The sequence below is a fragment of the Psittacula echo genome (genome assembly GCF_963264785.1).
Source record: "Psittacula echo genome assembly, chromosome: 14".
NCBI classification, from domain to species: Eukaryota; Metazoa; Chordata; class Aves; order Psittaciformes; family Psittacidae; genus Psittacula; species Psittacula echo.
Genome location: NC_137750.1, coordinates 6,110,689 through 6,123,232, shown reverse-complemented (window position 1 = coordinate 6,123,232; position 12,544 = coordinate 6,110,689). Strand labels below are relative to the sequence as shown.

The window sequence follows — 12,544 nt, the reverse complement described above, 5'->3', positions numbered from 1 at the left end:
CTGCACCAATCGGGAGGGGCTCGGGAGGCGGGCACCGCGCTTGACCAATCCGCGCTTACGAAAAGCCGATCTGTCCAACCCGAGAAGGGCGGGAGGACGACCTTCCCCCAGCACACAATCGGAGATCTAGCGCTCTTTGATTGGCTCACTATTCTCCTATCAGCGAGCCGGAGGGGCGGGCGTTCGTCGTTTCCCAATCAGAGCGCTTCTCGCTGTGACGAGCAGGGCAGGCAGCCAATCGCTGCTGCACCACTATGGCGGCGCCCAGGCCGTGAGGCGGTGGCGGCGGCGGCGGCAGCCATGTCGGGCCGGGGCGTGTGGCTGCGGGCGCGGGCGCGGCTGCGGCGCTTCCCGGCGCTGCTGTCGGGCTGCGGGGAGCAGGTGGGGCCGCGGCGGGGCGGGGGGACCGGGGCCAGTGACGGGGGCTCGGTGAGACCGGCTCCGTGTCGTTCCCTGCAGGCAGCTGCCTACGGGCGGTGCGTGGCGGCGGCGGCGGCGGGGCCGGCGGAGCTGCGGCGGGACGCGTGTCTGGAGGAGTTCCGGGCGCTGCGGGATTGCTTCGCGCGGGCGGTGGGTCCCGTCCCGTCCCGCTTCCGCTGCGGGGCCTCGGCCCGCTCTGAACCGCGGCTCTTTGCAGGCGAAGGCGACGCCGAAGTGAGGCGGCGCCGGCCCCGGAGACAAACCCGGCCCGGTTCGTCCGGCACCGGAGCTGCTGGAGGGGACCGAAATCAGCCCCGGCCCGGGCAGGAGCAGCCGCTGCCGCTTCCCGGAGCCCCTTCGGGCTCTCCCCGGTCTCCATCCCGTGATCCAGCCCCGTTCCCGGCTGCGGGTGAGCTCCTGCTTCACTCTACAGTGAAACGTCCTCAAAGCATAAACCCTGCGTTCCCTCCCTATGGCTGCAGCCCCGCGCCCGGGCAAGCCGCTGTTTTCTATTTAATAACAGAATTCAGATCAAAATGCTTCAGCTGATTTTATTACCGGCTCAGAATCCCTCTATCCCCCCCCCAAGCATCCCATCCCATACGAGCAGTTCCTGGTGGGTCCCGCAGCTCCCGCCGCCTTCCCACCCAGCTTGGGATGCCCATGGGAATGTTGGGAGCATCTTTGGTCCTTTGTGTGCACACAGAGGCTTCACACCAACAGACACGGGCAGGGGTGACCCTCACCCTGCCCACAGGTAAGAAGGGGCCGATCCGGATCCAGTTCCAGCTCCCCATGGAGCAGCACTGGATGCCAGCTGTGTTGCTTGTGCTTTGAGCCAGCATCATGGAGAAGCTCCTTTGTACCACGGAGACAGCCCTGAGGGTTAAGGCCATGAGAGTCACTGGGAAGCAGCCGGGGAGGGTCCCCCCCAGACTGTGGCTGTTGCCCTGTGGCTCCGTGTTGTTTTAATGGGAAATTAAGACAAGATCCTTCCAGCAACAGGCACGCGGCAGCGGCATTCCCGAGTGCCCAGAGCCGGGCGTCCATAACCACCCATCCCGGCTCCGTGCGCTCCCATCAGACACAAACGCATTGAGGTGGACCCAGGACACTTTGAGATGCAGCTATAAAAACCAGCACAGTGATGAGGTCTGTAGGCTCCAGGCTGGGAAGTTTCATCCCTTCTAGGGAGAGCTTTGGGATTTGATCTCTTACATTCACAAGTCAGGATGTGAAAACAAACCACCACCACCACCAAAGGGATGAAGCGCTGCGAGCCTGAACCCAACTGCGGCTCCCAGAGCAGCTCTTCCCTTCCTGGCTCCTCAAATGCATTTCCAGGGGCAGAGCACTGACATCTATGGATGGCAAACACAGGGGAGGGGCTGGAAGAATGCATACAACACACTGTGCTGCAGAGAGAAGAGGTAGGTACGCTTTAGCTGAGCCCCCGTGGCTGCCCTTCCAAGCCATTTGCTCCCAAATGAGTAATTTCTTGCAAAAAAAGGAAGGGGGAGCAGGAACGTGCAGCCCCCGGGCTGAGCTTCCTAATGCACTTTGGACAGGAGAAGTCAAGCTTGAGAGCAGAGAGTTGAGCATCTGGGGAGGGGGGAGAGCAAAGCTCCGGGTTATTGCTAGTGTGTGGCCCCCAACCAAGTCCCTGGGAGAAGAGGCAGCACAACAGCAGTGGTTGTGCCCATTTAAGGCAGTGTTTCTACTAAACCGGGTTCCTAAACCACAACTATCTCCTACACATGCAGGATTAACAGCTCCCGTTTGAGCAGAAACACCGAGGCATCGGCTGGGCTGGTCCTCACCTTGGGGCTTGGTGCTTCTCCATTCCCAAAAGGAGCAATCCCCTGGTTCCCCTCCTCTGTGCTCTGCCCCACAGCCTTGGTGACGGAGCCTAAGCAGGCAGGGGAACCTCATGGATGCCACCTCAGTAACGAAAGGGGAGTTGGGAGCTGGATGGAGAAGGCCATTTGATATGGAGGAGATGCTGAGAAGGTCCTTGAGGGCTGGCAGGGAACTGAGGCAGACGCCAGCCTCTGAAAGGCAGAAGAGAGCAGCTTTGCTTTCACGGCTGCCACCTCCTCAGCTGCCCGCAGGAACACACAGGGAGGTGCCACCAAGAAGCCCCCGGTGCTCACAGCTCTGAGGAGACCCCATGGGCTGCATCCAGCAAAGAGACCAAGCACCGCCAACAGCGGCCAAATCCCACCTGGTTCCCTTGAGCCTCCCCGGAGCTCCGGGCCCCATGGCCGCAGGCACCCCCGGAGTGCGGCCGCCCCTCACGCAGTGTCCGGCCCTGGCACCTGCCTGATCTGGCGGCTGTGCAGGACCTGCGGAGCCCCCTCCACGTGCAGCCGCGTCTCCAGCGCGCTCCGCAGGTCGTTCACCTTCACATCAGGCAGCGGGTTCAGGCCGATCAAGACCCCCGCGCCCCGCGCAGCCCCCCCGTCCTCCTCCTCCTCCTCCTCGGGAGGCAGCAGGTCTCGCCGCCGCCGCCGCAGGTCCAGGTCCGCCTGCAGTTTCAGGTCCCGGTTGGGTTTGATGTCGTGGTCCAGCCTCTGGTCCCCCTGGGCAGCTCCTTGCTCTGGCTTTGCGGCGGGAGCGTTCTCAAGGGCTGGTTTCTTCTCCCCATCATCTGAGCCTCCTCCATCCCCGTGCCTCTGCTTGCTCCGCAGCCCATCCTGCGGGTCCTGGGCCACATCCACCACGTTATCCCGAGGAACTTCTTCCTTCATGTCCCCTTTGCCAGCTGGGTCCTGCTGCCGCCTGCCACCACCCTCAGCTCCCTCAGTGTGTGCAGCTCTCGGATGCTCCCGTAGGTGCTGCTCACTCCCTGCCATGTTCTCCCTGCTGGAGGAGTCCAGCACAACTGCCAGGTCCTTGGGCTCCACCTGACTCAGTGCTTTGGCTTTAAGGTCTCTTCCTGAGTCTCTTTCCAGACTCTTTCCTGCTGCTCCCTGAACTTTGGCAGCCCTGAGCTGTTCTCTTTGGATGGGAGCTGTCGCTGCTTCCACGGCTTTCAGGGAATTATTCTTGTGGATGTCTCTTGCAGCTTTGGCTTCGTGTTCTCCTCCCAAATCCTCCACCAACGGCTTCTTTTCTGGGTGGCTTCTGGCTGCTGGAATGTGTTGGGCGTCCCTGTGCAGGGGATCCCCGTTCTCCGGGGGATTTTTAGCACCTCTGTCCTTCTCCTGCGGCAGCACCTTCTGCTTCTTGGGAGGGACCTCTGGAATGTCATGGCTCTTCCCAGCCTCCTCCTGCTTCCCCGCAGTCCCCCTGTGCTGCTCGGTGGAGTCCGGCTCCCTGCCCGGGCCCAGCGCTGGCTGCTCCGGCAGCTTCTTGCTCAGCAGCTTTGCAGCAGGTTCCTGCTTGACCCCGAGGCCCTCGTCCTCCCTGCTCCTGGAGAGGGGCACAGCGGGCTCCTGCTGTGTCTCTGCTGCAGAGTGAAAGGACACGTCAGAGCTTTATCTTACAAGTGTGAGATTCCCATCTCCTGCCACAATGGGACAGAAGAAGAGGTCACACCAGCAATGGCCATGTGGGAGAAGGAGGTGAGCAGTGGGGGAAAGTGTTATCCCTGTGCACAGGGGTTGGGAACCCCACCACAGGCACAGGAATGGCTTTTGCATGACTCTGCCATATGCCAAAGGGATTGGGATCTCTCTTGGTCAGGTTGCCTACAAGAAACCTGGGGAGGGGCTTTGGACAAGGGCCTGTAGGGACAGGCCAAGGGGAATGGCTTTAACCTGCCAAAGGGGAGACTGAGATGAGCTCTGAGGCAGAAGCTCTTCCCTGTGAGGGTGCTGAGGCGCTGGCACAGGGTGCCCAGAGAAGCTGGGGCTGCCCCATCCCTGGCAGTGTTCAAGGCCAGGTTGGACACAGGGGCTTGGAGCAAGCTGCTCTAGTGGAAGGTGTCCCTGCCCGTGGCAGGGGTTGGGGCTGGAGGAGCTTTACGGTCCCTTCCAACCCAAACCAGGCTGAGATTCTGTGATGTTACAGCTGCTTTGAGCAGGGATCTGCCCATGGAGGGGCTGTGTTCTTTGACGATGTCCTTACCTTGCTTTGGCTTCTCCTCTCCTCCCTCCTCCTGCCTTTGCTGGTGGATCTCCTTGTGCTGCTCCTCAATCACAGCCAGCAGCTTTGCCTGGTGGTCAAGCAGCTGCTTGTGCTGTACCTGCTGTTCTTTGATCACCTGCAGCAGCATGGCGTGGTCAAGCAGCTTCGCCTGCCCAGCGTCTGGAAAAGGAGGAGGGAAAGACATAAAGCAAACACCATGACCCAAACCCCTCTGCAGTCACCTCTCAGTGTCAGCAGAGGACAAGGGCAGGATGGGCCTAGGAGGGAGGGAAGGATGCAGTGCTCGTGGCTCAGGCAGGTTGAATTCACACAAAGGCAGCCCCACCTTGAGCTGAGCCCATGCCACAATCAAACCACGCTCCCTGTGCCATGCAAGGGGAGGAAATCCCGGATCACCATCCCACCGGAGCCACACAGAGCAGGCAAGAGCATTCTGGGCTCAGCAGAAGTGACTCACGGTGATTTAAGGAACACGTCACCCACAGGCTATGAGTCCCTCGGTCTGCACGGAAGCGCTGCTGCCTGTGCTCCGCCTGGGCACACACCCAGGCGATGGGATGGGATGGGATCGGATCCGGAGCTGTCACTTGCCTCCCACCCCAGCTTTCCTCCTGAACCCAAGCCGTTTCTAGGTTATTATACCCCACTGGAAATCCTATCAAATTAACAGCCTATAAAATGCCATTTAAATCACAAAGCAATGTTGTGCAGGCCCATACTTCTGCAGCACACGTTGCCTCTCCCTATCCCCCTGATCACCCCCAAAGTGATTACAAAGAAGTATTTCCAGCCCACATCGGGGCCCCACTCTGCTGGGTTTCAAGAGGAATTTGGTCACTTCAAGAGAGCAATTGACTTCTCGAGATGTGTTTATTGTCTGCGCTTTGCTCAGGATAAACAAGGCAAACAGAAGGCATTCCTACTATCCCGCTCCCGGAGACTGCCAGGCCTGGCTTAGCATGGGAATGTTTGGGTTGAACACCCAGCAGGCAAAGGTTTAATCCCAAAATCGAAGCGTTGCTGCTGAGAGCTCTGCAGACACGTGCACCTCCCGCACTCGTGCAGCTCACCTCTTCCCCACAGACAAGAGGTGATGCTATCGCCCGCCTCCTCCTTTGATCCTGGGAAAGCAGGCCTCAGCCAGCGCCCTGGCTGGATGTGAATGGGCACTCTTCATCAAACCCTGAGCTCCTGTGGCCCAGGGCAGCCACAGCAACAGTGGCCCCACTGAGTAGCTGTCTGCAGAGCACCCATAGAGCAATGTCCCCTCTGCCTTGCTCCTGTGACACCCTCCCACCCTTCCCAGCCTCTGGGTACAAAGCTCAGCTTGGAGCAGAGGAGCAGAACAAGCTCAGGGCATGTCCTTCATGGGAGAGCATCCCCAGCAAACCCCACACAGACCGAGATGGAAAACCCCACAGCAACTCAGGTCCCTTCATCCCCTTTGAAACATGACAAGTCCTTGTAGTCCCTATTACCACCAGCTTCTTATACTCAGTTTTTAAAGTCCCATTGCAATACAGAACAGAAAGGAAAAGTAGTAGAAACCCAAGAGGTAACCACCATAAAAGGAGGAGATTGGGATATGTCCCCCAGGAGCAGAGCCTGGCCCATGTGCTACAGCCTGTGGCTGTGGGGTGATGCTCACCCCACTCCCCACTGTGCTGCCAGCTCCCTCCACTTCACACCAGCCAAACAGCTTCGTTCCAGTCTCACTCACGCTGACAAAGCCGGGAACAGCCGGGCCCTGGAGCCAGCGTGACTCAAGGGCTGCCCCAGGGGACACATCCTGCCGGATGCCATGCAGGAGGTGACTGCAGCCCAAAGCTATGCGCTGGCAGAGCCAAGAGCAGTGCCGGCTGGCACCGTGCTGCGGAGAGGAACCCTGAATCCCGCTCTCCCAGCCCGGGCCCCTGCACACCCCAGGGTCACACTCACCCTCCAGCTTGCTCTCCACGTTCTCCTGTTGCTTCTCCTCTGTGTTTCGGACCTCCTTTGGCTCCAGCTGATCCACTTTGTCCGGAAGGGGCAGCTCCTGCTTCTCACCTGCAGATCAACAGACTTGCTGTCAGTCAGGACACTCCAGCAGCAGTGTTCCCTCCACATCCCGGCGTCCCTCCCTGCCCAAGCCCACAGGGTTTACATTCAACCCCACAACTGCAAGGGAAGCAATAAAACCTCTTTAACAACGCAGCGGAGCGGTGGCAGGGAGCCAGCGTCAGCCACCTCAGCCAATTCAAATGCAAGCACGGTTCTAAGCAGCTTTTACCCGGGCACTCAGCAATGTGTTACCTGTCAAGATCTCCCAGCTGGGTGTCCCCAGCCAGCCGGGAGCGCGCAGGAGCAGCCTGGCACCTGACACTGCCTGGGCTGGCAAACAACTGTGACAGCACAGGAGCTGTCAAAGCCGCCAGATTCCTCCTCTCCCCCAGCAGATGCTGGCGGGGCTGTGCAGCTCCCGTGCTAATCTATTGAAATCAGAAGGGAGCACTGGGATGGAGGTAGCAATAACCATGCTGCCCGGTCTCCAGAGGGGGATTACAGAGCAAGAGGAGTTTGTACAGTGGAGGGTGCTTACCAGGGTCTGCTTCCTTCTCCATGGGCTTCGCAGCCTCCTCTGCTTTCCTGGGGAGCTGGAGCTTTGCTTTCTCCCTGCCACCTGCAGCCTCAGCTTTCTTCTCACCGGCCGGCGCAGCAGCTTGCGCCTTGGCTTCCAGCACTTGTTTGTCTGGCTCCAGCTCTTTGTATGGCAGCCTGCCGCCCTGCGCCATCACCTCCAGGACGTTCCTTGGATTCTGAGCGGGATCCTGAGTCCCTCCCTGCAGCTGTTTACCAGCAATTGCTTCCTTCCCTTGGCTCAGGCCAAGTGCTCCTTTCTGGGGACTCAGCCCCGCTGCCTCCTCCAGCGCCGGTTGAGCCCCACGGTCGCTGCCTCCTCCGGCCACGGGCTTGTTCTCATCGGATTCCTCCCGTTCTCGCCCCATGTCCACAACCACTTCATCATGTGGGATGGGCGGCTCGTGGCGGTGGGCTTCCCCCACGGGCAGGGCAATCCCTAGAGTGGGAGACAGGCAAGGTTAGGGGGCTTGAGACCCATGGGAGACAGTGAGAGGCAGCAGGTTCACAGCACACCCAGCACCCTTTATCCAGCCTTCCTCCTCAAGAGGCTGCATGCCTAATGAGACTCAAGAGCATCAAATACTAAATCACCTTTAGTCCACCAGGCGATGAGCAGAGATCAGGATCTTTATCTGAAATAGCTGTACAACGCACACCAAAGCTGGCACCCCTTCCCCAGGCTCCCCATTACCTTGATCGGGACGGTCAAGCTGCACTTTCTCCTCCAGCTTTCCTCTCTCCTCCTCCTCTCTCTTGGGTACCTGCATGGGCACCTTGATTTGTGGCTGCTCCATCTCCTCCTTCTCATCCATCAGCTTGGGTTTATCGCGGTCATCCTCTGCCTCCTCCACCACCGGGTTCTGGTCTGCAGGGCAGTTCATTGCACGTGGTTACGCACAGCCGCGTTGTCAGCATCGAGCAGTTGCTTTGTCTGCTGCAGCCCCTCCACCGGCACAAGCCGAGCTGCCCGTGTCCCTCCAGCGTTGCTAGGGAAGGGCCGGGGCTTTTGTTCGGGGCTTGTTTGTCCTCCCTGCGCTGGGCTTTACAGAGCTGCTGGGGTGGAAGCCGGGGGCTGGGATGCAGGCGGCTGCCGCTGCCGCCAGATGGTAGCATCCTCCCGGCTGGTCCGACCCCCGAGCACCGCAGGCACCGAGCTGCGGTCCCCATTGAGCTGCAAAGCGGCTCAAACCCGCTCTCATTTCTAGTTTTAACTCCTTTTTTTTTTTTGCCCATAAGTGTTTCCCAGCCCTCTGAACGCCGCTCTGAGGACAGCGGGTGGGAGGAGAGCTGCAGGACCGCGTGTTGAGGAATGGGCTTAAACAGGCGTTAGGGGAAACTCCTGAGGGATGCAGGGCACCCTCCCCATCTCTCTCGGAGATGGGATGTTTCTGAAAGACACATCCCAGTCAAACCAGTTACTGAGTTTAGCGCTGGAGGAACCACGTGGAGCCCATGGCATGTCCCATGGGCTGGGAACGGCCCCTTCCAACCCCAGGCTGGCGGAGGACAACCCACACAGCGCACACAGGAAGTGAACTCTCCCTTAGAGGAGGAAATGTGGTTGTTTCCCAGCACTGAAGCTGTTCTGCAGACGTTTTTCCATCCAACAAACTCCAAAAGACAACAACAACAAAAACCTCTCTTCTGTAACCAACAAATTCCCAACTTTTCCCCCCCATCCGCCCTCCCCCAGGCGATTTCCTTTGGGGAATTAATTCCATAAACATCTTTCCATCTCCTCCTCCCCCTCCGCAGGGCTGGTGCGATTTATGACGAGATGAACTCATGGGAAAGAGGAGATTGCCACAACTTCAGCTGCGTGGGCCTTACCCCAGCGCGGGGGGGACCCAGACCAACACCAGTACAAGATCCTGGCCCGGAGGGATCCGTGCCAGAAGGACCCAGCACCTCTCCAGAAACCTGGAGCTCCACATCCCCGGAGCTCCACATCCCCCTGAAGGGATGTGCGCTGGGGCTGGCGCGATTTCAGCGTGGATTTGGGATTGGGAAATGACGGTGGGAGGAGAAAAGGGCTTGGATGTTCTGAGAACTTGGAGTCTGGTACCCAAGGGTCCCTTCCCTCCATTGAGGGACTTCCCAGGGTTCAGCAAGTCAGGGCAGGACGCTCCTCCTTTCAGGAAAAAGCAGCCTGCAGGAACCCGTGCCCAGCCCTGGACGGGGGCCCTGGGAAGCAGGAGGCTGAGGCCGGGGAGGGGAGCACTGGGCCCGGCTGCGGATGTTCCCAGCTAAATCCTGGCCTCTCTGCAAGAAAACATTATTTACTCGATTAGAGGAAAGTTCGGTGTTAATTGGTTCATGGAGCTGGGAGATGGCTGCGCTTGGAGCCCATCCCGGCGCTTCTGGAAGCCAGGGATCCGGAGAACAGCGGCACAGGCAGAGAGACTCCCGATGCAGAAGGGAGCAAGGACCCAAGGCGAGATTGAGCAACCTGGGCCAGTGAAGGTGTCCCTGCCCGTGCCAGGGGGTTGGAACTGGATGAGCTTTAAGGTCCAATCCAAACCATGCCATGACTCTATAGTGTCCAAGAGGGGAAATTAAAGGGAAGCTTCCCACACATGTGGGAAATGGAGGAGTTAAAGCCAGAATTACCCCCGTGTGCATGGCAGGGTTTGACCAGAGGACCCTGCAGCAGGTGAACCCCCTCCATGGGCCCAGGACACCCTGAGGGGCTGGGGGAGGCCCCATTGCTGGGAGAAGCATCAGTTGTAAATCACGAGGCAGCTGCATGTTCCCCATTCCTGCAAACAATGCGAAGAGGAAGACCAAAACAAACACAGACAAGAGCACAAGTCTCCACGCCATAATAAGACAAAGTTGCCTCGAAGCCATCATTTGCTCAGCAGGAAACAAAATTAAATTCATCATCAGGGCGTGAATTAACGACCTCTCACGCTGCATGGAAATCTATCAGGGGCTCGATGTGGTTTGCAGAGAACAATTTTGCTCAGGATGTGTAATAATCGCTCTAAACTGTCTCGTCGCCCTCCAGGTCCCTTTGGAGAGCGTTCCAGTAATGCTGCGCCTCTTAATGTTTTATGAGCGGCGTTGGACTTTACAGGCAGAGGCCTGAGAGGCTGTAAAAGCTTTCTGGCTCCCAACCGCAGGCCCTGGGCGCTGGGCAGCACCAGGAGGCTTCGCTCTGCCCTGGTGCTCGTGGTGCTGTGCAGCAGCTCCGCTCGCACGCGCGGCGCAGCCAAGGGGAGCCAGGGCTTTGTGCTTGCCGATGTGTTGTGGTTTGCAGCAGCCTCTCCAGGCTGCAATAAAATGTCGTGATTTGCAACCTAAAACCTTCCCTTCCTGCCCTGCTCCTGGTTCCAAGAGGGGCAGTGGTCCCAGGAAGGCATTCAACCCCTCCTCACACACAGCTTTCCTATCGCTCTTGTCCACCATGGCAATGGCCATGGCCGAAAGCAGTGCCTGCACCCAGAGGTGGTGAGATGGACCCTCTGTGCAAGACCTGAGCTGGGGGGGGGGCCTGGCAAAGGGACCTGGGGAGCCCCAGGGACACATGGGAAGCTCCGTGATGCTGAGTGATGCCCAAGCATCATCCGAGGCTGACGAGGCACACAGGGCTCAGGATCTGCTGGTGCCGGTCCCACTCAGCACAGTGAAACAGAGCGAGATCCATGAGCTCGTGCTAAGGAAAACGGAGCAGAAGCAGGGCAGAGGGAAGGGGGCAAAGGCTGCCCCTGACCATGCCGAGTGGGGCAGGGACGAGCCATCCCCAGGGAGCCCCACGCAGCCCCCCCAGCCCAGCTGCGCTGCCAGGAGCCCCCCCGGTTACAGATTTCACAAGGTTATCGAATGGCATCACTGAAATTAGTTCACAGTTGTCTCCTGACGCACCCGCAGTAAAAACGAACCCAAATTACAAGAGGCTGAGAGTTCCTTTCTGTGTCACAGGCACTATTAAAAGCTCGCTCGCACAAAGCACCAGGGAGAGCTGCAGCGGAGTCAAGCTGTTCCTGCAGCTCCAGCAGCGCTGCAGAACCCACGTCTCACACACACTGGGGGCTGCTCGGGCCCACGGCGCCGGCGGGACGCAGCCTGCCGCCAGGCAGGGCTCTTTTTGGGGAGCAAACCCACAGCAGACACAGGGCAGGGATGGAGGAGCCCTCAGCACCAGGAGCCAGGCACAGCCCCAGGTTTCACCCATGGAACACAGAGCACCGTGTCCCTCGGAAGGGCTGGAGCAGGGTCCCCAGCCCATGGGCTCCTTGGAGCACAGGGCAAGGGCACTCTTGCATAAGGAGAGTGAATCGGGTCTTTGTTACCCAACCTTGCACAACACCAGAGCAAGAAAATGCAGCGGCAACGATCGAGTAAGGAGCTGAAAAATATTACCAAATCTGAACCCAGCCCCCGGGCCCCGGGGGGTGCTTTCAAACAGAGGAATTGCCTCATTAGCTTCTTCCCTTCTTTTTTTTAAATGGATAATTGCCTTCATGAGCTTTCACAGGCAGCTTAGCAACCTTTTAACACAGGCGCACACGCGGCACCGAGCGGCAGAGCCCCTCTGAAAGGGGTTTTATACCTTTCCCGAAGAGCTGCTGACAGTAAACCTCAAGCAATACAAGCAGGGGCTGTAATGGGCACTTGGGTGTCGTTAGTAAAAACACTGCTCCGAGTTTGCTGGTCAATACGTGTTCACATAAAAGGGCAATGTTCTAATATTCATAATCCCAGGGCCCACAGGGCAGGGCTTTAATGAAAGTCTGTACAGTTCTGGTCTCCGCAACATCAAAGAGGCCAATAAAACTCCTCTCACATGCTGACAGGCCAAAGTCAGACGGTGAAGGCAGCGCTGGGAAAAGGCCCCGCGCAGCCCCTGGCTCTGCCTTGGCCGGGGGGAATGGGCACAGAGGCTGCGGCTGCCCGGGAAGGGGCATGGAGGCACCAAGGGAGACTCCATGTGCTCCTGGTGGAGCCTTATGTGAGGGATGCGAACCAGATGTGCTGGGATGAGGGCACCCAGGTGATGCGGGGCAGGCGCATCCTGCACACCCTCAATGGCAGGATGCAGCTGCTGCCGTGTTTTGCAGGCTGCAGGCTCCTGCCTCCGCAAAACAAGCCAGTGAGGATGAGGGGGGAGCGGCGGAGCGGGAAGAAGGGCACCATTTAACGCCTCTCATTGCTAGTCAGGCCGGCATCCTGCAGAGGCACAGGGAGGCACTGGTCCAAGGCACAGGGCAGCCCACATCTACTGCCCTGCTAAGTCATAGAATCCCAGATGATTTGGGTTGAAGGGACATTAAAGCTCATCCAGTTCCAACCCCTGCCACGGGCAGGGACCCCTTCCACTAGAGCAGCTTGCTCCAAGCCCCTGTGTCCAACCTGGCCTTGAACACTGCCAGGGATGGGGCAGCCACAGCTTCTCTGGGCACCCTGTGCC

The 12,544-nt window shown here is 58.9% G+C and overlaps 2 protein-coding genes across 2 annotated transcripts in view; one reads left to right on the top strand and one right to left on the bottom strand.

Annotated features, from left to right (window-relative positions):
• The first annotated feature begins 257 nt into the window (after nucleotides 1-257).
• On the top strand, nucleotides 258-951 carry NDUFAF8 (NADH:ubiquinone oxidoreductase complex assembly factor 8). The gene is made up of 3 exons (XM_080629442.1): nucleotides 258-381; nucleotides 460-570; nucleotides 638-951. The coding sequence occupies exons 1-3, from the start codon at nucleotides 301-303 to the stop codon at nucleotides 656-658; spliced, it is 213 nt and encodes a 70-aa protein (XP_080485568.1). The 5' UTR covers nucleotides 258-300; the 3' UTR covers nucleotides 659-951.
• Nucleotides 952-1,740: 789 nt separating this feature from the next.
• SLC38A10 (solute carrier family 38 member 10) overlaps nucleotides 1,741-12,544 on the bottom strand; it is a 33,719-nt gene continuing 22,915 nt past the window's right edge. Inside the window, exons 12-16 of the mRNA XM_080629436.1 lie at nucleotides 7,823-7,996; nucleotides 7,091-7,567; nucleotides 6,451-6,558; nucleotides 4,492-4,671; nucleotides 1,741-3,871 (exon numbers count right to left, since the gene is read on the bottom strand). Of these exons, the coding sequence (XP_080485562.1) occupies nucleotides 2,715-3,871; nucleotides 4,492-4,671; nucleotides 6,451-6,558; nucleotides 7,091-7,567; nucleotides 7,823-7,996 (2,096 nt within the window). The 3' untranslated portion in view covers nucleotides 1,741-2,714. The remainder of the gene's footprint in view (nucleotides 3,872-4,491; nucleotides 4,672-6,450; nucleotides 6,559-7,090; nucleotides 7,568-7,822; nucleotides 7,997-12,544) is intronic.

Bases quoted from the DNA above. Each gene is read 5' to 3' on its own strand.
- NDUFAF8 (XM_080629442.1), top strand. From the start codon at position 301: ATGTCGGGCCGGGGCGTGTGGCTGCGGGCGCGGGCGCGGCTGCGGCGC. The intron at 382-459 runs GTGGGGCCGCGG...CGTTCCCTGCAG, and splicing joins TGTCGGGCTGCGGGGAGCAG to GCAGCTGCCTACGGGCGGTG. The intron at 571-637 runs GTGGGTCCCGTC...GGCTCTTTGCAG, and splicing joins GGGATTGCTTCGCGCGGGCG to GCGAAGGCGACGCCGAAGTG.